This window comes from Carassius carassius, chromosome 24 (genome assembly GCF_963082965.1).
Source record: "Carassius carassius chromosome 24, fCarCar2.1, whole genome shotgun sequence".
Lineage (NCBI taxonomy): Eukaryota > Metazoa > Chordata > Actinopteri > Cypriniformes > Cyprinidae > Carassius > Carassius carassius.
Genome location: NC_081778.1, coordinates 18697409 through 18722394, shown reverse-complemented (window position 1 = coordinate 18722394; position 24986 = coordinate 18697409). Strand labels below are relative to the sequence as shown.

The following is a 24986-nucleotide window of genomic DNA, read 5'->3' as shown; positions in this document are numbered from 1 at the left end:
AATCAAAACAGCAAATGAAAATACAAAAACAATCAGCTGCTGTCACAGCTGGCTTCATAATCCAAAACAGACTACAAATGGCAATTGGGGACACATTTTTATGTTTTTATTAAGGCTGGGCAAGTTAATGCATTATTATTGCGTTAACGTATTAATTAATTAACACCGACAATTATTGTATCACGCATTAATGCAGTTTATCATTAATATTATTATTATGAAAGCCTGTTGCTATGGGTTACAGGAGGAGTGGGATGTTGATCAGTACTGGCTTGGGACTGCGTCATCAAGCGTTTCACTCAATGAGAGAATTTGGCGAGGCCCAAAGACTGCAGCAGCATTCACATGAATGCTCCCGATAAAATTATTTAATCTAAGCATCAAACCTGTCTGGCACCCCAGCATAAAAGAAAACAACCCAAACCAAAGAGTGTACGAAAACGTTACAACCTGCACCTCATTTCAGCTTATACACACACACAAACACACACACACATATAAGCAGCACACTCACTCCACCAGTTTGCGAAGTCTTGTTTAGCCTGTGTAACATTTCCAAGCGTTCTCCCTGTGTTTGTCATTCCTGTGTTTGATCTTTGGACTGTGTACTCCGACTCTGATTCTCTGTTGCCTGCCCCGATCTCTGCTTGTTTCTGGTTTCGACTCTGGTTATCCCTGACACACCTGACGCATTCCTGATTTCTGCCTGTTTGACCATTCTTAAATAAAGCTCTGTATTTGGATGCGAACGACTCTGACTCTCCTCCGTAACACTCTGTACTTATCATAACTGGTGTTTAAAACCACGCAGGTGCGCGAGATTGAGCCTATGTAATCACCAATAATAGAAAAAAATTAAATAAAAATACTTTCAAACATAATGATAAGCTAACATGTTAAATATAAAAATATTGTATTTAAAACAGCTAGTTAATATATATTCGGACACTGTCATACCACGCGTCCTGTGACAAATTTCCCTTTTTATTTTCCCAAACTGTGAAAATCAATAGTAGATTTCATTAAAAGACCAACAGTTTAACTCTAAATATTAGACATAAACGAACACGTTAAAAATTAAGTATTTAAAACAGTTAAGTTCATATATTTGGAGTAAAAATCCCTCCCGTACCCGCACTACCATCAAGTGTGGTCCCACGCCGCACTCTGCTGCATTGGGTCCCGCGATAGTGCAGGTCTCTACTCAGAAGATGCCTGTTATAATGTTATCAAGGCTCTGGGACTCTAAGTATAAATTGTTTTTTTATAACAAACTATAAAATATTTTCTATAAAAACACCAATGCCCTGGCAGTGGCAAAAAGCATTTGTTTTATATTTAATTTGATTACATTAATGTTATAAGTTGAGCTTTACAAGAAATATTTTAACTGCTACTATGTGAAAGGAATACTGATGTAAAAATTCATAAACATATAGTGGTTGCAAACCAAATGTTATAGCACTTTTGTTCATATAGAAGTACTTACATAAAAAAGCACAATACATTACTTTTAAAATTATTATTGAACTTTGTGCATATCAATATAATCTGAGCATCAAATCAGCATATTACAGTATCATGATTTCTGAAGGATCATGTGACAGGAATAAATTACGTTTGAAAATATATTAAAATAGAAAACAGGTATTTAAATTGTAGTATTATTTGACAATACTACAGTTTACTGTATTATTGATCAAATAAATACAGCCTTAGTGATCAAAGTCTGTATTTTTAAATAAATACATATAATTCTATATTTAATACATTTTATACATATACATATAAATACACACACACATACATATATATATATATATATACATACACAGTATATAAAAAGGGAAAATTATTTATTCATTATTCTATTTCATATTTCATTGTATTTATTTATTGCTCACTCTGTGCAGTCAATAATTTTCTCATCCAATGTTTATAGAAGGCATGTAGCTCTTGACTTATCAGAAAGTAAAAAAGGCATATAAACTGAAAGACTTTCAAACTGTAAAGGAAATATTATGTTACCGTAACACAGTACAGCTCTCAGCATCACACACACACACACACACGTTTGTTTTTGTGAAATGTAGGGACATCCCATAGGCGTAATGGTTTTTATACTGTACAAACTGTATATTCTATGGCCCTACGCCAACCCTACACCTAACCCCAACCCTCACAGGAAACTTTGTGCATTTTTACTTTCTAATAAAAACTCATTCTGTATGATTTATAAGCGTTTTGAAAAATGGGGACATGGGTTATGTCTTCATAAGTCACCCTCTCCTTGTAATACCTGCGTCATACACATGTCATTATACAAAGTTGTGTCCTAAAACATGCACACACACACACACACAGACACACACACACAGTCACACAGACAAAGAGTTCCATCCCAGACTGCAGGAATGCAGTAAAGGAGAAAAGGTCAGTATTGTTCCCAGCTGTGAGCTGTTCCCTCTATGTGACACACAACTATAAAAGCAGTGTGTGTTGGCGTGGTTGTGTAAATCTATGCTGACTGTGAGTTTACAGTCTTGACCATATGCTTTTAATTGTTTGCACAACTTGCTAATTACAGAAATACAAGCCAAAAACATTTTGCTTGCCACACTGGAAAGGCAAAAAAAAAACTTGCAAACAGAGACAAAAGAAACAAAAAAGGCAAAACGAAAAATCAAGCAGTGCACAATTTAGCTGATGAATCTTACAGTGATTATGTTAATCACATTGTTAAACAGTACACCGAACAGCCAATCAGGCAATCAAGCACACTTTTGAACAGCTAATCACATTATGAAGCTCAATATACAACAACAAATCTGGTTAAGGGGATCATATTCTACAGCAGGGATGTCAAATTAATGATCCAAAGGGTCAAGCCTTTGCATTTCCTTCCCAGTGGAGGTCTTCATACAGAGGACAATAGTTTTTTGAAACAGTTATTCATTTCCTTGTGGACAACAGTAGTACTTTGTAAAAGTAAGTGTAAAAGTACTTGTCAAAACAACCATCAAAGTTACTAGGGTCAAAACTGGTGTCAGAAAATATTCCCATTAAAAAAAAGAATTTATCAGTCGAGCTGATGAATTAGATGATTAGCTGATTACTTAGACTAGTAGTCTATTGTTATTGAAACCCCTTCAGCACTATAAGAGGAGACGGCAGCCAAAGATCATTACCACAAACAACACTGAACAGTTGTGATGTGTACTGCTCTGTTGTTTTGACAAACTGCTAAATGTAACTGTTAAGTTGTCTCTCGCACTATTAAGCCGCAAAAGTTGATTTAAATATGAATCCTGCATGTTCTGCACTGTAAAAAGTTTAACTATTATTTACTCAATTTTATTGGTGAAACATTTTTACACTCAAAAAAATTGAGTAAACTTTAAAGCTGTGAAATCAATGAAATATACTGTATGAATTGAGTAAATGCACGTAAATCTGAGTAACTGCATCTGGTACATTAACAAATAAAATTGAGTAGAAATAATTGAACATTTAAACATTTAAAAACAATATTTATGAGTAATATTAACTGTTTTTATTAATGAGTAATATTAACTTTTTATTTTCTCTAAACCTTTGTAAAATAGTACTCCACACAACCACCAGTATACATGACATTGGCCTTTATTGTCAATGAGTACAGCAATACAGCACATTTTACACTGTATACAATATTGCCTACATTTAAACTCATTTAACAAACATTTTATAAGTAAAAATTAAATATAAAAAAATTCAGGTAGCCTAATTCAAGTGTAATCAAATCAACCCAATATCCACCGGATCAGCGCTGGTCCTCGTGCCGGAGACGGACTCACCTCTGCGGGTGAACTTTGAACTTCATACCGCCGTCCTGCGTTTCACTCACAGCCGATAGATACTGCGAGTGACTGACATAACCTGCCAATAAACAAACAGTGACAGTTCTGAGGACATTTCATCATCCAATAATTATATAATTATTATCATTAGGAATGAAGTCATGTGTTTATGCAAAGCGTTTCAATCATGCAAAAAGACAGGCGCGACTCTAGTTTAGGTGTCGAATTACGCCTCTGTATGTTGTTTTGCATTAAATATGATTTAAAGCACAGTAAAGATTTTATAAATAAAATAAAACATACACAAACCTGAATTTCACAGAGGAAATGCACCAAATCTGCGACGCTGAGAAGAGAGCTGTTGTCTGGAGACTGGAGAGTTCAAACTGCCCGCGCTCACTGACACTGAAACCAACCGTCGAGTTGTCGTCACGTCAGAGGGTGGGGGAGGGGTGCATTGTTTTAATTGAGTAAACTTACTCAAATTTTAAGAATGTGTTAAATATATTAATAATATTGATTTGAATTAAGTAATATTTTTGTTTCTTGAAACAGATCAGTTTAATTCAACATTCTCAAATATTTTGATAGAAATTTCACAAATATATTAAGTATATTATAAAGAAATAATTGGTTAGTCAAATACTAAATAATTTTATTGAAAACAACTTAAATATATCTGTAAATTTTAGATAAAATGAACTGTTGGATTTTTACTCAATTATTTTGATATGTTTAACTCAAACAATCAAGTACAGGATATTCAGAGATTTTATTAAGTTAATAAAGTTAAACATTTCTGTAATATTTACTAAGCCACAGAATTATTTTTTACAGTGTGCATGTCTCTGTTAATGTCCTTTATTAACACACACAGAAGCGTGCGTGGCGCTCTCGGTGATTTCAGCGTCTGCTGTCTCACTAAATAAGGATGTGAACACATGAACAACATCTCCAGAACTGCTCTGACAGTCACTTCATGAACATTTTACCATTTGATTTGAGTAAAACTAGCGTCACATCACATACACAGAACTGTAAATGTATTGACAGCAACCCGTCAAAATAAAAGTCTGGTTTGATTTGAAGTCTTTTTCAGTAGAATGTACATAGCCTACTACTTCTACTACTAAAATGAAACAAACATGAATTTTTTAATGATTAATCACACAACATTTCTTCTTCAGGTTTTAATTTGAACAGTAAATCCCCTTTGTTTGCAAAAAACATTTGTTTGCTTAATTTTCAAAAATTAAAAGATAAATGAAATTGTTTTAAGCTTTCAATTAATAACCAGAAAAATTTCAAATACACAACACAGAATTTCTGAGGGGCTACTTTAAGAAAAAATCGAATAAATTAGGTTGTTTTGTGCATTCAAATACTTATTATTAGCATTCCGTTTACTTATTATTAGTTTTAGTTGTACTTATTAGTACATCAAGGTTAACTAAATGAAAATGAGGAATGTTGACTTGGCAGCTAACTGAAATAAAATAAGGGTTAAGGGGAAGTCGTGGCCTAATGGTTAGAGAGTCGGACTTGCAATTGAAGGGTTGTGAGTTCGAGTCTTGGGCCGGCAGAAATTGTAGGTGGGGGGAGTGCATGTACAGTGCTCTCTCCACCTTCAATATCACGACTTAGGTGCCCTTGAGCAAGGCACTGAACCCCAACTGCTCCGTGTGTGTGTGTGTGTGTTCACTGCTGTGTGTGTGCACTTTGGATGGGTTAAAAGCAGAGCATGAATTCTGAGTATGGGTCACCATACTTGGCTGTATGTCACATCACTTTCATAAAAAAATGTATAATAATAAAAAAAAATCATTTAACATATATTAAGTAATGAATATCTTTTAAGCTTAGTTTTAGTTAATTATAATAAACCTGCTACATTGTTGATTGTTCATTGAACTGTTAATCCAAGGTTTTAATAACATCTACACAGCACATCAGATGTTTTCCAGGTCCGATTAATGAATGCCACAGTTTCACTGACAAAATGTGAAAACACAAATGCAAAACTCATTTATTGGACTCATAAATCAACCAGATTTCAGTGTCCTGTTTTGCCAAGTTTTCAAGGATCATGTCTCACACTGAGACTCATCTAGAAAACACAATATTGGGACAATTTATGTAGCGGAGTGTTTGGGAAGAAACAGCCACAACCAGGCACAAATACATGAAGATGTTTTCTCTCTCACTCTCAAACACACACACACACACTTTCCCCATTGGCAGTTGCATTTTCAGTAGCTTTTATCTCCACTTTCCTTTTTTTTCTCGCCTAGTTATTCCACTTCCTTCCTTCCATAGAGATTGAGATTTCTTACTTCTTTGATATCAGATCTCTCTCTCTCCTGCTCTCGCTCATCTTCCTTTGATATGCAATTTAGAGAAACAGAATAATGTATTCCATTTTACCCCATTCAGAGCAGCAAAACAGTAATTTAGTACACATCACACTCAGCACTTAAGCACTATGTGTGTGTATGTGTGTGTACAACAAAAGAGAGAGCAGAAGGTCAGGGAAAACACAGAGGTAACCGGGAAAAGGTTTATCTGCTGATGCACAGTAAAGCATAATTACATGTTTGAAGAGCGTTGCTAAGATACTGTCAAATCAATCCAATCAGAATCTGATAATCCAATCAGACGAAAAAAGATCCTTAATGCCGGAGTGTTTCAGTTTTCCTTCCTCAGTTTATAAATGCAGAGACAACAAGAAGTAAATGGACTATTGCTTGTGAATTATTTTATCAGTATGCACAGCTAGTAGACTACATGGATGACAAGCTGATCTTTAGTGCATGTGATTTTCTATACACACTCAGTGGACCCCAAAAGCCCAGATCTGGAAAGACATGAATTTAACAAGATGCTGGACACCTTCTTGGTGCATGTCGCATGTTGCGCAGGGGAATGAATGAGGGAGAGAGGGAGTTGAGAAGATCCTTCTTCCTCTTTTACATGTTTTTTGAGCTGTAGAGTCAACAAGACATGTCAGACCACGTGCTCTCGTGCAAACATGAGTTCATATTTGCAGAGAAAATCTGAGGCAAACAAACATGATGACACATCAACATAGATGTGCAAACTTTAAAACAGTTATATGACTCATTTTCAGGGTTAAAAACAAACTGGAATCAAATGCATCAGCTCAAATGATGTTATGATAAAATAAATTTACTTTCACAGCGTAGGACACAACTTAGGACATAGGCGGGCATTATGCAAATGTATTTCCCCTTGACATGTAGCTGCCACAGAACTGGGATTCGAATTACCAATGACTCGCTGATTCATTCGTGTATGTTTGGAGTTACAACTTTGCAGATCGTTTGCGTTCACATACAGCTACATTACATAGTTCCAGAAAGGCAGTATTCGATATGGCACAATAGGGGTACTTTAAAGGTAGAGGTAGAGAAACTGACACCCTCAAACACACACAGAGAGAGTCTCAGTTTGACAATGCATCTGTTAATATCAGATCATTTAAAACAAAAAGAAAGAGGTAGAGGTTTGGCCCTACATAATTAGAAAAAATCATTAAACACCAATTGACCTGGCATTTTTATCAGACCTGCAGTTCCTTCCAGTGACCCAGTGATTTATCACTCTGCGAGGCACTGCCCGGATGCATATGCAAATGATTTAGTACACACTTGACGTAATGCTTGACGTGCAGCTGTATGCGAGTGTGTGAATATTACGTCTGCTCCGAGACCCCGGGTGAGATTACTGTCATGGTGGAATACTTTCCATGGTCACGCCTTGAAAGAGAGAACATCCAGGGACTTATTAAAACCGTAAATACTTAAGGCAAGGCCTTTTGAAAGAATGTGTATCCACTGCAGAGGGACAAACTCCACATTATTTAGTGCAGTGGGAACAGAGGGGGAACTGTTCGGAGCGATATCACACAGAACAAAAGAAGCGTCACAAATCCACACACACACAAACGTCCTTTTCTTCGCTTTCTCAAGGACGAATGTGACATCTTCTCTACACATCTCTCCTTTTCTCTGTCTCACCTAAGTGAACTTAATATTGCAAAGCGTAAAAGAAATAGAAGCTTTATTATGTAGCGTGAAAAATCCACACACTCACTATTCACACAAAATAATTAGCAATTAATATTTGAAGTGGCAAACGTTTAGAGGACAATAGGTGTTTAAAAACACTTAGGGTGGATGACTGCGACACATCAAACAATTCACCTCATAATACACAGTTCTTTAAATCTTGTAGACTTTTTGATCTAAAAGCTTTTTATTGAAAATAGATTTTAGATTAATATACTGATGTTTGAATTTCTCTACAAAACGACAATATTACACTGTGTAGTGTAGGAAAAGCAAGTAAAAAATAAATAATTTGTACATTGTGCCCAAATGCTGCTTAATTTTCACATTTACAAAACCAAAGATGGAAAAGAGCTGAAAAGAGAGCAGACCACATCCTGCTTTAAGAAAAAGAGTTCAGCACTTTCATTCTCACTCAGATTTCAACCAGTTTCCTCTTGACCCTTTGGTGTACTAAGTTTGTGCATTTACAAGTAACATATGTACTCAATCAGAGTCAGATCATTCTTGTGAAGGTGAAAGTTGTGGCAGCGATGCTGTGTGTGTGTGTGTGTGTGTGTGTGTGTGTGTGTGTGTGTGTGTGTGTGTGTGTGTGTGTGTGTGTGTGTGTGTGTGTGTGTGTGTGTGTGTGCGTGTGTGTGTGCGTGTGTGTGTGCGTGTGTGAAGTTAGGTCATGACTGTGACTATGTAATTGACACACTCTTATCTTTTAATTGAAAATGTTTATTCTATTGCTTTGCTTCAGGCAGAAAATAAGCACATTTCACGGATCAATGTTTACATTTCACTCCATGCCACATACATATTTCACTCAGCAAAAAGCACACACACTCCACGATACGTCTATCAGTTTCTCTAAAGTCAAATAGCCAAACACCAGCCCTTACAGCTCAAAACCTAACCCCCCAAACCTAACAAAGCCATTTCAAAATGTTTATTTGGTCAGTTACAATCATAAAATGTATATATTAAACAAAAACAAACTCACTTTAAAGGAAGCAATGATAAATAAGCAGACACTCACCCCTCGAGACGCACGTCCGGTAAAGATCGGTTGAGTGCAATCATCTCACTGGCCATCAGGTTAAACTGGTTTATCTTAAACATTTCCTTCATCCTCTCTTGTTGGTCTTTAGCGATGACCACTGGCTTTCCCATCTCCCCCGGGCCATCATGAGGCCTTTGAACCACAACTGGAACACAAACACACATGGACTCAAGATTGTTCCCTTGGCTTTCGAATCAGTAAGTATGGGCGTTTCTCCAGCTACGGCCAATTTTGGGCCCGGTGGACTTTCAGAAAATAATTCTCACTAGTTTATTTAATCTGTTTAAATGTGGATACACACACATCACAGGAGAATTTTATTATTTTTGGCATTTATTTTATGAAAACCCAGAACACTACAGTAGCATTTCCACCACATCTCAAATGATGTTTTCTGTGATGGGAATGACAGTGCTGCAAATGACATTTTGAACATTTTTATAATAATATATATTATAAAGTCATTTGTCTTTCTACGGATATTTTGCACAGCTCACATTTGATGTAATACACATAATTAAATATTACTGTCACACTTTTTGCAAAATTGGAAATGGCACAATAAAAATATCCTGTTCAAAAGGAAACATATCACGTTTCATATTTCATCCCAGTCATGCTCAGTGACACTTTACTCTCCTTACACAACCTAAAAAACAATCAATGATCATAATATTTGTGCTAAAATTATATACATCCTGCCCACCGAAAATAATTTATGGCCTTGATTGCTGTGCACTAGGGCTGCACGATATTGGGGAAAAAATGACATTGCGATATTTTATTTTTCTGCGATATATATTGCGATATTTTTTCTTACAAACAAAAATGGGGTGAGCACACTTACATTCTCATTTTAAATGATTTAAACATCGACACCATCGCGTCAATTGATTAATATGCGGGAGGGAGAGAGAGCAAGACAGCGCTCCTGTTGTTTGAAGACGGCTCGCTCTCTCTCTGTCTCTCTCGCGCACGCTCTCTGTCTCTCTCGCGCGCTCTCTCTCTGTCTCTCTCGCGCACTCTCTCTCTGTCTCTCTCGCGCGCTCTCTCTCTGTCTCTCTCGCGCGCTCTCTCTTTGTCTCTCTCGCGCGCTCTCTCTGTCTCTCTCGCGCGCGCTCTCTGTCTCTCTCTCTCTCGCGCGCACGCGCTCTCTCTGTCTCTCTCGCACGCGCGCTCTCTCTCCCTCTCTGTCTCTCTCGCGCGCTCTCTCTGTCTCTCTCGCGCGCGCTCTCTGTCTCTCTCTCTCTCGCGCGCGCGCTCTCTCTCCCTCTCTGTCTCTCTCGCGCGCTCTCTCTCTGTCTCTCTCGCGCGCTCTCTCTGTCTCTTTCGCGCGCGCTCTCTGTCTCTCTCTCTCTCGCGCGCACGCGCTCTCTCTGTCTCTCTCGCGCGCGCGCTCTCTCCCTCTCTGTCTCTCTCGCGCGCTCTTTCTCTCTCTGCCCTGTTAAACTTGCATGTGTTTTTCAGTCCTGTCAATGAAAAAACTTTCACTCTATTTTTTTTTTTTTATCAAATTTTTATTTATTTTTTCCTTTAGGGAAAAACATACAGACATGCTTCACAGAAATAGAATATAAATGTATAAATACATCCATTTACATACATGTCTATACATAAGCATATATAATGAAGCATAATTAACATAATAAAAAAAAAAAAAAAAAAAAAGAAAAAAAAAAAAAAAAAAAGAAAAAAAAAATAATAATGATAATAATAATAAAAAGAAACAAAATAAAATAAAAATAAGTAAAATCCCATGTGGAACCCACCCGCCCCTTGGATCCCGATCCCCATATCTCACTCGCAGATTAAATCTAAAGCCCACGGAGAGTGGTCAGCAAAGAGTGCCAAGCCTCTATTGCTGACTCTTTGGCACCGTGGACTCTAGCTATTGACAACTCCAAGTAAACAATATCCAAATACATTAAAAGCCAAGCTCGAAAGCAGAGTGAGTGTGGAGGTTTCCAGCGTGTGGCAAGTAGTTTTTTAGCAGCTGTAAGTCCAGCCAACAATGCTCTTTTCTTGTCCAGTGTCAATCCCAACTTTGACAAATCATTCAAAATAAGTGTAGCAGGCGTACAAGGCAGTCTAATCTTAAACAACTTAGAGAGGTTAAAGGCAATCATCTTCCAAAATTCAGCCACTGGGGAACATTCCCAGAACATGTGAAAGTAACTGCCAGTCACTTTAGCCGAACAGAAAGTACAAGTAGGATCGTCAATAACCTTCATTAAATGAAGCTTCCTAGGGGTGAAATAAACCCTATGTACAAAATTATAATGAATTTGCTGGTGATCAGGGTTTCTGGATGATAAACCTATATTGATCCACACTTTATCCCAATCAAATGCGGGTGACAAATCTGGAACATCTCTCCTCCACACTGTGTCCAACGCCAGAGGTCTATAAGCATATCGCAGCAAGAGCCAATAGAGTCTTGATACAAAACCCCTAGTGCTCCCGACAGAGTAAAACAATTTTCGAATTGGATGTGATGTGAGCGGAGCTTGTAAGGGGGCACCGTTGCTTTTTAGAGTCGATCTCAACTGCAAATAAAAGAAAAAGGAGGTACGTGGTATACCATGCTTGATGCAAATATTTTGAAAAGTAAGTAACCCCGCCTCCCCATAAATATCCCCAAGTGTACAAATGTTTTTTTTTTCCCAATCAGGAAATCGAATATGACAACCGCCAATCAGCAATCTCTCATTGTTAAATATTGGAAAGTGTGGGTCCCAGATAGAAAAACAACCAGCCAATTTCTCCACCCTCCTCCATACCAAAAGTAAATATGAAATCATGGGACCAAATTTCAAACGGCATTGATGGGGTGAGATTTTTGCATACAAAATATTAGTAAAAGAATATGGAGCTATCATCCGTTCCTCTAAAGTTCGCCAAGAGACTTGAGCATCAGGGTGAAACCAGGATAGAAGAGGTCTAAGTGTGAAGGCCCACTCATAGAACTTAAAATTTGGGAGAGACAGGCCACCAGCCTGCCTTTCTCGCTGCATGGTGGTGAGCTTAATACGAGGTCGTTTGCCATGCCACAGAAATTTACTTATTGCTGAGTGCAATTTGCCCCAATATTTAGGGGGTGGGGGAAGGGGGAGCATTGAGCTGACAAAATTGATTCTGGGCAGAACATTCATTTTAATTATGGCTACCCTGCCACGGAGCGAATTTGGAAGGTTAGACCACCTGTCCAGATCCGCCACCACTTTGTTAAGTGTTTTAGAAAAATTGTTTTTAATAATTGTCTGTATGGAGGAATAGATGTCTATCCCCAGATAAGTGAAGTTATTAGTAACTGGAATAGATGCAGGGATGGGAGTATTGCACATTGCCTGATTTAAGGGTAGTAAAGCTGATTTCTGCCAGTTAATTTTGAAGCCAGAGAGCTTGCCATAAAGATCGAAGGTAGACAAAATATGTGGGATACATTGCACTGGGTTATTTATATACAATAAAATATCATCAGCATAAAGTGAAACATGGTGGTGTGTACCTCTAATGGAAATTGGAGAGATTGTGGGAGAACCACGGATAGCTTGTGCCAGTGGCTCAAGAGAAAGGGCGAATAACAGAGGGCTAAGAGGACATCCTTGTCTTGATCCTCTCAAGACAGCAAATGGGGAGGAGCTAATTTTGCCCGTAAGTACTACAGCTGTTGGGTTTTTATACAGGACCTTAATCATATTAATAAACGGCAAACCAACCCCCATAACCTTTAGCACTGCCCACAGAAATGGCCACTCCAGGCGGTCAAAGGCCTTCATTGCATCTAGTGAAAGGACAGCAGCAGGGGAATTTAAATCTTGAGCATCATGTATAATGTGTAATAGTCTTCTAACATTATCTGTAGCAAGTCTAGACTTTATAAACCCAGTTTGATCACTATGTACCAGTTCTGTCATATGGCCTTGAAGCCGACGGGCCAGTAATTTTGCGTAAATCTTTAAATCTGCATTTAAAAGCGAAAGAGGCCTGTAGCTGGCGCAATCAGCTGGATCCTTTCCTTTTTTAAGAAGCAGTGAAATTAATGCAGAATTAACATCCCTAGAAAATGATCCCTCTCTAACAGAATATAAAATCATCTCCAGTAAAAGCGGGCCAATCTGGGGCCAAAAAGTAAGATAAAATTCGGGTGGTATTCCGTCTGGACCTGGTGATCTACCTTTACGCATGTCCCTAGCAGCTGTCTCGCACTCCTGTAATGTGATTGGTTGATCTAATTTTATGGCGTCATCATTACTGAGATGAGATAGTTTAACATCTTTCAGGAAATTATTGCAGACATCTTTATCAAAATTATTTTCCGAATTATATAACTCCTGATAGAAGGAGGCAAAAACAGCATTTACTTTCTTTGGGTCACATTGTATAGTGTTATTTTTGTCTTTAATGCAAAAGATATCAGCAAAGTGCTCATCCGTCCGAAGTTTCATTGCCAGTAAGCGACTGGGTTTTGAGGAGTTAAAATAATAAGTTTGTCTGGTTTTGTGCATGAGGAATTCTGAACGACGCCTCAGAAGAGAGTTAATCTCTTTTTTGATCAATTCCTTTTGTAGGGCTGTGTAATCATTAAAATTATGTTGCAGGGAAGCATCAAGGGACGTATATTTTAATTCTAAAGCTTCCAATTTAGCTGCATGAGCTTTGTTTTGTGTTGAGGCATATAAAGTGGTATTACTCCTTATAAAGCCTTTTATGGCCTCCCAAAGAATCCTTGGATCGAGAACAGAGCCAACATTAAAGTCCAAAAATTCACTAAAACTTGTTTCAAACTGAGCTTTGAAAGACTCATCTCGCAGTAAAGAAGTATTAAGACGCCATCTGGGGGCTTTAGTGGAAAATGGGCGAACCTTGACTGAACAACATATGGGTTTGTGATCAGACCAGGTCACCGGAATGTAATGCGCATTTTGAATATTTTGAAATAAATCTTTTGAGGCAAAGATAAAATCTAGTCTCGAAAAGGATTTATGTCTCCCTGAGTAAAAAGAATAGTCTTTTAAAGAAGGGTTTAACAAACGCCAGATATCGACCATGCCCGTTTCGGATGCCCAGTGGCGCAACGCCTCAGATGCAAGATGTTGGTCTTTAGTCTCGCTGCCGCCTGTTCTGTCCATGCTGCTGTCCCACACCGCATTGAAATCAGCCCCAAGAACTAAGTGAAATCCTGTAAGATCAAGCAAGGATTTAGTTAATAGATGGAAAAAGGTACGATCAAATACATTAGGGGCATAAGCAGAAATAAGTGCAATGTTTTTCCCATCCATACAGATCCTTGCTATAGCTATCCGCCCTGCATCATCTGCCCAAGAGTCAATCATATCAAATTTTAGTTTACGTTTACACAATACCATTACCCCTTTAGATTTTGTTGCTGCAGATGAAGTTGCAATAGAATGATAAAACTTATTGGCTAATCGACCCACATCTTTGCCCAATAAATGTGATTCCTGAATCATAGCAAAGTCTATATTTTTCTTACGAAAAAATTCTAGTACAGTGGTTCTTTTGTGCGGAACGTTCAGACCCCTGGCGTTGACTGAAATAAGGTTAAGAGCTGTCATATGCTAGAAGGCTTTGTGAAAAACAAAGAAAGAGGAAAAAAAAAAAAAAAGAAAGAGTTGTCCCAACAACAGCACGAGAGAGAACCGGATCCATAAAAGAGAAACACCCAAAAAAAAGAAAAAAAAAAAAAAAAAAAAAAAAAAAAAAAAAAAAAAAAAAAAAAAAAACCGAAGAGGAAGGTGAGGAAGCTGAAACTGTCGAACCTTCCTGAAAATCCACAACTGGATAACTAACTCAGAGAACTTTCTGACCACTCAAGTGCGGCAGCAGCGCCACCCATCAGCAAACAACTGAACAGCAGTAGTGTGAACACATTAAAGACATCCGCCATCTAACAGCGGTGCTATATCGTTAACAGACACGAAATCTACAGACCCCCTACCCAACATAACCTGCACACATGACTTATAACTCGGGCAGACAAAGAAGGAGAGAGAGGGGAAAAAAAAAAAAAAAAAAAAAAAAAAAAAAAAAAAAAAAAAAAAAAAAAAAAAAAAAAAAATACTGTTACCAATATGCCCAGTCTACAAATTGTGATAAAAAATACCACTGCAAAAATAATATTAAAGGCAATAAATGAATAAAGTGGGAGACATGCAGTGAAGTATATTATAGATAGTGATGCGAGACAAACATCAAAAATAGTTAATATTGATAATAAAAAATAATAAAATAAAATAAAAACTCCAGCTTTATAAAATTCGGAATGCTAGTTTAAATGGACATCAGAGGAAAAACAGGAAAAACGGACATATATTGTATATAATCTTGCCCGAATCAGTCTTAAAGTTTCAAAAAAAAAAAAAAAAAAAAAAAAAAAAAAAAAAAAAAAAAAAAAAAAAAAAAAAAAAAATATATGTAGGCCTATATGTAACAAATAAAAATAAAATAAAAAATAAAGAACGGGGAGGAATATCACCGCTAACGTTAATGGCCGGGGATAAGAATGATTGTTCTGCTTAACATTTTAGAGGTTTTTGATGCATATCAAGGCCTTCTTATGATCTTCAAAACGATGCTTAACTCCACCCGGCGTTGTAAATGAAAGCACTGCAGGATAGCCGATGCCAAACGGGATTTTGGCTGAGTGAAGCAGGCGTTTACACTCCAGGAAGGAATGTCTTCGCTCCTGCGTGGCCTTCGAGAAATCTTGATAGAAGCTTATCTTGTTGTTCTGCCAACGGACATCCCCGATTTCTCTAGCGAGTTGTCTCACCCGTTCCTTCTGTTGAAACCTCAAGAACCGCACGATAAATGGCCTTGGAGGGGCACCGGGCTTGGCAGGTAGAAACGACCGGTGAGCACGCTCCAGATCTAAGCCCCCTTGAAATTCAGCATGAAGGACTTCGGGGAGAGTGGCCTTCAAAAACGATACAGCATCTTTATCCTCCACACGTTCCGGAAACCCATAAATGCGTAAATTAACTCGCCTGTCCCGATCCTCGTATTCAGTTAGTTTGGCGTTCAATTTTTCAACCTCCAAAGCAGAAGCCGGGGGGGCGACGCTGCGCTGCTTCTCCGCCTCCTCTAACATATCGAGACGCACCTCCGCGCTATTTATCCTGGTTAGCATGTCGGCCAGCTTACCCTCCATCGCCTCAACTGCTCTTCTCGTTTCTGTGACGTCCTTGCGAATATCTGCAAAGTGTTTAGCTTGCTCATCTGATAGTTTTTGAAGAAGCTCGTGAATTTTAGCAGTCGAGATGGACTCATCCGCATCTTCACGTGCTGGGGATACAGGAGAGGCGTAGGCAGCTTTTGAGCTAGCGGTAGCCCTAGCACTTTGCTGATGTTGAGACGCATTTTCGTTTTTCCGGGGATTTGGCATATCGAAAGTGGTTGACGCTTATTAAGGCAACTTGCGGGGGAAAAAAACAATGCAATAAACTGCGGATGCCTATATATTCACACAAAATGTTATCTCGTGGCGCTGCAGCCCTCAACCTAATCAGCCATCTTGCTCGGCGTCATCACGTGACCCTTAAAACTTTCACTCTATGATGGTTAAACTGTGCAATTAATCTGCGAATCACATTCTTCAAGGGCCGGGGAGCAGCTGGCCCGTACAGTTAATGAATAACAGATCAACTACGACAGCCTACATCGCACATCCTGCGATGTGACTATCGTGGATTCGTACATCGCGATATCGATGCTTAAACGACACATCGTGCAGCCCTACTGTGCACAATTGTTTATTACGCTGTGTGTGAGTAAAGTGTATGTAGATAAGCACTGAACTTTGATCATTAGCTCAAAAAACATGCTTTGGTGAGATTAAGGTCAGATTTTCAACAGTGTGAGATTACATCTGCTCTAACAGGCAAACTGCCTGTTTTTAAGCCTTGTGTCACGTGTTTGCGTACACTGTATGTGTATGTACGAGTGAGCCGCATGTGTGTTGAGTGGGCTGGATTTAGCTGTTCGGACTGAGCGCATTACAAGGCAACTTTGTCCTGTTTCCCTGCTCAGCAAAATCCAATGACTTTCCTGAGGGATTCTGAAGAGTAAAACTGTATAATCATCACTAAGGACACAAGCAGAAACAGTAGAAAATGTGCTTTATTAATGTGGTGAGCAGATTATTTTATGGCTATTGTTCTATGAGATGATGGCCAAAGTAAACCAGTCTAGGAGAGACAAGCAGAGAACAAACCGTGACCTGACCAGGGACGGTCATAGTGACAAAATAAAGCTTTATGAGATGATATGCTTTCACACTGCATCGCCATCCACATTTTTCTCTGAGACTGTTCCTTTTGAATTCTAGATCTTCCTTCAGCTTCCTTCAGTCTCTAAAGCAGTGGTTCCCAACTGGTTTTGCTTTCAGATTCATATTTGACCTTTATATTGAGATTAATCACCGTAATATAATTGTTTAACTCATAAAAAGTCAAGTTAACTCATAAACTAAAACGTCCTTAAAATCAATTATGTTCATTTATCATAATTACAATGGAATAATACAGTCCATAGCGTTTGACTGTCATTGACATAAACTACATAAAAAATAGGAAGCTTTTTTCTTCTCCATTTATATGCTAAGATGAATTGGTTTGTTTGCATTTAGCGTTGTTTTTCACCTACTGCTCAATGGGGTGGTGTTGGCTCAGTGGATAAGACACATGCCTTTGGTGTGAGAGACCCGGGTTCGAATCCACTGTGAGACACCAATGTGTCCCTGAGCAAGACACTTAACCCCTAGTTGCTCCAGAGGTGTGCGACCTCTGACATACATATAGGAATTGTAAGTCGCTTTGGATAAAAGTGTTGGCTAAATGAATTAATGTAATGTAAATTCAAATAATCGTTTTTTTTTTTTAAGCCTGGCATCCCCCGCAAAATAGTCTTCATTCGCGCTTGAATATTTACTATCCGAACGGTTTTAAGGACTGGAAGTACAGTAACTTTATTTACGGATACTGTATTTCCACGTGAGCCTGGTATGGAGCGGCATAAATGGTAAATTGAAGTGTTAGTGCGTATTTATTATTAAACAGAAAACTATGTGATAACTTTACGATACACAGCACAATTGTGTGTAGGCATGTACTCACTCTCTCTCCCCGGCAATCCTCTCTCTTTTTTCTCGTCACATTTGTTGCATTCGCTGAAGTAGAGGAGGATGAACATGTCTAGCATCACCCAGACCAGAGAGGTGGCCAGTACCACCTTACAGTACGCAAACTTCCTCATCTTCATACCTGAAACACACAAAACACACACAGGGTGTTACGCACAAACACAGGTAAAAGCAAACACTTGAGAAGCTGCCAGCGATATTTCACACTTACAACCAGACACCGTGGGTTAAACCATACAGAAGTCAGTTACACCTTACTGTACACCAGTTGGTTTTCAACACCACACTCAAGAAATTCATATATCACATCCGTACAAGCCTCAAAATTGTGAGTAAGAGTTTACTGTAGACATGCCCACTATCTAAAAATGTTGCATACACAGACACTTTATAATCTTCACACCAAAATAAAGCAATATAGGTTTTTCCAATGAGACCTTAGAGTGGACATATTCTCACAACCTTTCCCCTGAAGTCCAAGGATAAAGTATTGGTTTCTTGCACCAAAAAATCCTCTCTGCCCCTTGGAAATAAATCTCGTAGAACATCGCAAAAAAAAAAAGTCTGTTTTGCTACCATATATTTATGACATCTTTTGCGATTTCAATTTCTCCTTTCTCTTTGGAGTGTTACAAGCTCTTGGTGCATGAAGAAGATCTGTAAAGTTGCAAAGACTAGCAAAGACAAGTCCTAAATCCAAAGAGATATTCTTTATTAAAGTTAAGAGTCAACCACGCCCGCCAAAAAATGGCTGGTTCAAACAGACCCCCACATGTCTACGTCACGATGTGTGAAGATTTGCATAACACCACCCAAATGTTCACACAAAGAAAGAAGGCGTAACCTTGATTCTCGCTGTTGCCGCCGGCGCCGTGTTGTGGAGACACTGTGTTTCATTGTGAAAGCGAAGCTACTTAGTTTGGCCTTCCAAAAGAGACAACTAGAATCACTAGAAATCATATGACCCCTTTAAATGACCTCTGTTATGACTGGCTGAACTGGCATCACTGCTAAATTACTAAACACTAAATAGCCTTTAAAATGTGGGCACATATAACAAATGACACAGTCATGGCCTAATGGTTAGAGAGTCGGACACAAACACAAAGGCCGCGGGTCTCAGTACATCAGCATTTATAGATGAGGAAGTAAATGAACAGCGCTCTCTTCAATAGCCACAACTGAGGTGCCCTTGAGCAAGCCAGCAAACCCCCAATTGATCCCTGTGCGCTGCGCAGTAATGGCTGCACACTGCTTGGGGTGTGTGTGTGTGTGTTCACAATTACCTGCAGTGCATGTGTGTGGACTTGGATGGGTTAAAGAACACAAATTCCAAGTATGGGACACCACTTTCATGTCACTTTCATTTAAACATATGCTAATGTATTCATGACAACATAATCATGAATTACCTATCTTTACAGCTTTCCAAAAAGGGTCTTGGTGGACTGAATGGGAAGCTTTGCATTGTGGACATGAGTATTTCTCCATAATAAATCAAGATATTTTTATAGCAAAAGAGAAAGAAAATAATTTTTTCCATGATTTCCCATGAACTCTGAGCAAACATCTCAAGAGACATCACAAGACACTTGACTATGGCAGTCACACTATACCACATTAGCAGATGATTTAGTGATTTTCTTTCTCTAAAAACTATTCAAAAAGAATGCCAGATTTGACCTTTGACCTAACAGAGCTTCCAATCTTTAACAGGGTTTTCTTTAATCCAGCCATCTGCCTTCATTAATGAAATGGAAATTAACATTTTATTAGCCAACTAGAAATGCAATGAGAAAATAGGAAAGATGAGGAAGACATGAAAGGGAAGGAAGGATGATGTTCCTATGGGAGGTGAGCAGCATGTGATATGCTTTGATAAAGGAGAGGTCACTGTAACATAATTACACGGCAATACGGATCCCACCCTGAGGCTCCAGTGAATCGTTATGAAATCAGACAAGCACTGAAAATTCAAAACCAATTTGTAGAAAATAATCCTTCACTACAAATACTTCATTCACCCCGAACCCAGAGAGTAAATGTGTTTGTAAAAGTAGGGGATATATATACTACAGATCCAAAAGGAAGCAGTTTTACCCAAAGTTCACCCAAAAAATGAATGTAATTCCAAATCTGTATGACATTCTTCTGTGGAAGACAAGATAAGATACTTTGAAGAAGGTTTCAGATGTTTTTGTCATTGGGGTCTTAAACAACATTGAACATTGGATGGACAGAATAAACCACTGGCCTTTTCAAAATATTGTCTTTTGTCATCTACAGAAGAAAGAACGTCATACAGGTTTGGAACAACATTTATATATTCCAGTCCATTACAGCGTCTTTGAGCAGGAGGCTACCCAGCATGCAGCAGTTGACAAAAAACAAACCTGAAAGCCACTCCTCTGTGACTCCATCTCTCTCTCCAGAGTGCAGTACCAAACTTCTGTCCCTGTCCCCATCCAACTGTACCTACAGAGTTCTTTGAAGTGTGTTTGTGTGTGTGTGCTCTGCATAAGGGAAGAGACAGCCGTTTTAAAGGGAACAGCAAGCCATCAAAAGACAAAAAGCAACATTGGCCACTGTCACTCTTTGTATTTTCTGACCCACACAGGCCTCAGGTATAACACACTTTCATATGACTCACACTATCATGAAAACACTCTTAGGAAACAGTGCCATTTGTGTAGAATGTGTCCCCATGAATTGCTAATGATATAATTAACAGTACAGTGAACTTTTTATAGTGAATGATCTAAGGAAAAATTAACGTAAATACTGTACATTAAAATGTTTTTCTCTTTTTCACTCTAATATCATCATACATCTCCCCTTTAAACCATTACATGGTCATAAACGTAAAAAAAAAAATAATTATACCAACATTTTCTTAATAAGTTACTATTAGCGCTTTGCAAGGCTTTAAAAAACACTGTATATGTGTCTCTTATGTTCACCAGGTCTGCATTTATATGATCAAATATACAGTAAAAACAATAATATCGTGAAATATAAATACAATTTAAAATAAAAGTTTTCTCTTTTAACGTATTTTAAAGTGCAGTTTATTGTTGTGATGGGAAAGATGAATTTTCAATTTTGAAGCTTTACTCCAGGCTTTACTGTCACATGATCCTTCAGAAATCATTTTAATATACTGATCTGGCACTCAAGAAACATCTTTCATTATTGTCAATGAAAACAGTTATGTCGCTGAATATTTTTGTGGAACTGTGACACATTTTTCCCCCCTGCTAATCTATGCAGGTGCGATCATTAAAAAATATTTAAATTACTTAAATTTGAATGTCAAACAGAACGGAGCAGCATGGTGTTAGAGCAGTCAAAAGCTTGCCAAAAACCTCTGGCATCTGATGTCTCTGAGGGGGTCTCACCAGCAGTCAGAGTGTGTGTGTGTGTGTGTGTGTGTGTGTGTGTGTGTGTGTGTGTGTGTGTGGTGTGTGTGTGTGTGTGTGAGCTCAAGGTTATGACTGGCACAGCAGTTACACCACTGTTCTGGTGGCCTTTGTCCATCACAGTGGCAACGCCAAAGGCTCTGGCCCCTGCCAGCAGGGCCAGACATTCATCACTGTGACAACACACACACACCCGAGTGAGCACAGGCCTGAGAGATGAAAACAGACACATATCCCTAGTGCATCGGTTTAAAATGGCAAAGTCTGACATCACAAATACAAACATAGCCTGAATGAGACATTATATATAGCCCTATGAAGTTACAGCATTATTTAAAGAAAATTAAATTGTGTCCTACTCCAGTGTTCTGGGTCCTTTCAAGAATGAAGTACACTGTAAAAGTCGTAAAAGATTAATACATTTGACAAGAAAACTTATTTCAGTCTTTCTGTTTGAAAATGTCATGTTGAATTGTGTTACTTACAGTTCCTTTTTTGTAAATTTGTGAAATTTACTAGCAAATAGTAATTAAACTAGCCAAAATAATGAAAATAATAAAATGAACTGTTCTACTGGGGTTTCTCCACTTTAGAAACATTAACCAGAGTAAAGGGAGCTAATAATAAATATTACAAATGAAGAACAGGGGAGAAAATGCCATTTCCGTCCACAAAAACAAACTGGGGGAAGGACAAACATTGAGAAATTGCTCATTAAACTGTGTGACAAGATCAAAGTACAGCAGTGACTAATGTTTTTCACATTGTGAGAGAAAACTAAAATCCATGAGTCTGTGATACTGTGCTTAGGAAAATTAAGATTTGTTTAGCCTAAATATCACATAAAAAATACCAAGCAGTACATGTCACTGTATGCATAAAAATTACAAACAACATTTGACTACCTAAACAATGTTAAAAACAATTTGAATAAAATCTCTCATCACCATCCTTTTGTCTTATGCACATTCCTGTTGTCCAATTCACCAATATGGGCAAAACACACGTCCTTGGACAAATACCATTGCAATACTTACAAGCACTGGACAGTAATTGTTTCTAAGGATGACTTATGTAAAAGAACATTTGCATGATACCATGATAAAGCTTGTGTGTCAGGACAGCAATTAGGTCATCTGAGGTCATAGTGACACAATTTTATTCATTCAATGCAAATGCACAGCATGCAAATACAGACAATTCGGACACAATTTAAAGTACCACATGACACTGGTCTTTTTATAAACAAAAACAAAGCTAAACTCAGCCAAATAATTTCACACATACATTACCAATTCAGACCGCAATAAAATCTCTAGTAGCACCTGTTAACGCTGACATGACAGTTATGTCCCCATGTAAAACAATTATTTGATTGGGACTGTAGAGTATAACATTAATTGCTCAATGCACGTATTGCACCTGCAAGGTACACACACACCACAATCAGCAAATATCAGAGCGGGACTGTGATTGTTCTTTTATGCTTCTGAGTTTCACTTCCTGTGTTACTTCCTGCAAGGGATTCTTAACATGTTTTCATCTCATGCAATATTCATGCTGTTATCTGATCCTATATGGAATTACATTTGTTTCAATAATAATGAACAAAACTTTTTAAAACTGAACGTAACTTTTTCAGAAACTATCAAAAATATGCCATTTCAAAAGAAGAAAAACACTATGAAAATGAAAAAAAATGAACTCAGTCGCACAAATTTAACAGGCTCTTCAAATTTGCTTCATTCTTTGTTAATGTTTTTCAAAGATTCGTTTTCGCTAATCGTGGATTCTAAATTCATTGCCACAGATTTCGCTTACGTTTCACAGTTTTTCGTTTGGTGTTTTGACACAAACCTCTCATGGGGGCGGGGTTAACAGTGATCTACTCTGATTGGATAGTGAGCTTTTGATGGACAGGTGCTCTCTGACTGGGAAGTACAGACGCCACCCAGTGGCGCAAATATTGGAACGCTCTCGCAATGATTAAATCTGGTCTCTACCGCAAAAAATTCTTTTTCACAGACAAAGTGAAAGACATTTATTTTAAGCTCATACACAGGTTCTACCCTATAAAGAAGTGTATACAAAGATTTAAATCTGACATTGATCTTTCTTACATGCTCTTTTTGTTCGAGTTCTGAACTGTACACTTATTTTGGTCATGTCACTACACTCAGAAACCTTGGGATGATATTGGTGTGTTTGTCAACTGTAAGATTTTGCCAGGCTTCTCAGTTCATATGAAAAACATTATATTTGGGTATTATGACTCTGACCCCACAAACGAAAATATATTTTTTTTGTTATTAATTTAAAAAAATTCCTAAACAAATTTCACATTCACAAATGCAAATTCTCCAACTGTAAACCTGTCTTCTCTGTTTTCATAAAAGAAATGGAAAACTATTTGAATGTAATCTCAGTGTCCATTAAGAAAGCTATAAGGACTGTTAGATTTGCTCTGCCTTTGATCTCCTTGTTTAATTTTGTTTAGATTTTGGCCCTCTTTTTATTCTTTATGTTTTTTGGGTTTTTTTGGTGGATATTATGTGATGTATGTTTATACCTTTGTATGTTTTTGTTCTCTGCATTAATAAAAATAGAAAAAGAAAAAGAAAGCTCTTGCGGTGATTTGTATGCAATACGTCGTGCCTTGTGTTACTAAATATATAAATAATATCTGACCTTCGATCGTCTCAGTAAAGATGAGCTTTCAGGAGACGGAGCGGAGTCATCTTCCTCCTCCGCTTTTCCTTCAAGGCAGCTTGAAGTAAGCTTGTGTTACTGAAGTAACCAATAACATCAATTCAAGTTTTTCATGTTACAGTGTGCTACAGTTTGTTGCGGGTTATTATTGTTATTCAGTAACACAAGCTTACTTCAGGCTGCCTTGAAGGACAAGAGCTCATCTTTACAGACTGAGACGATCGAAGGTCAAATATTATTTACATATTTACTAATACAAATCACAATCACGAGAGCTTTCCTATATGTGCGCCACTGAGTGGCGTCTGTACTTCCCAGTCAGAGAGCACCTGTCCATCAAAAGCTCACTATCCAATCAGAGTAGATCACTGTTAAGCCCGCCCCCACGAGAGGTTTGTGTCAAAACACCAAACGAAAAACTGTGAAACGTAAGCGAAATCTGTGGCAATGAATTCAGAATCCACGATTAGCGAAAACTAATCTTTGAAAAACATTAACAAAGAATGAAGCATATTTGAAGAGCCTGTTAAATTTGTGCGACTGAGTTAATTTTTTTCGTTTTCATTATTTTGTTCTTCTTTTGTAATGGCATATTTTTAATAGTTTCTGAAAAAGTTACATTCAGTTTTATAGAGTTTCGTTCATTATTATTGAAACAAATGTAATTCCATAATCCTGAGACATATGGACAAGCACACAACCTATGTGTCACATACAGAG

General features: G+C 37.9%; 1 protein-coding gene and 1 long non-coding RNA gene across 3 annotated transcripts in view; one reads left to right on the top strand and one right to left on the bottom strand.

Annotated features, from left to right (window-relative positions):
- The window catches only part of LOC132103085 (polypeptide N-acetylgalactosaminyltransferase 1-like), a 111036-nt gene that overhangs the window by 31593 nt on the left and 54457 nt on the right, over positions 1–24986 (bottom strand). For both annotated transcript variants that reach the window (XM_059507900.1, XM_059507901.1), the window contains exons 3-4: positions 18113–18259; positions 8952–9120 (exon numbers count right to left, since the gene is read on the bottom strand). In XM_059507900.1, coding sequence (XP_059363883.1) covers positions 8952–9120; positions 18113–18257 — 314 coding nt within the window. In that variant the 5' untranslated portion in view covers positions 18258–18259. The remainder of the gene's footprint in view (positions 1–8951; positions 9121–18112; positions 18260–24986) is intronic.
- Positions 13807–15458, top strand: LOC132103086 (uncharacterized). The gene is made up of 2 exons (XR_009423334.1): positions 13807–15061; positions 15337–15458. It is a non-coding gene; the product is annotated as an uncharacterized LOC132103086 (long non-coding RNA).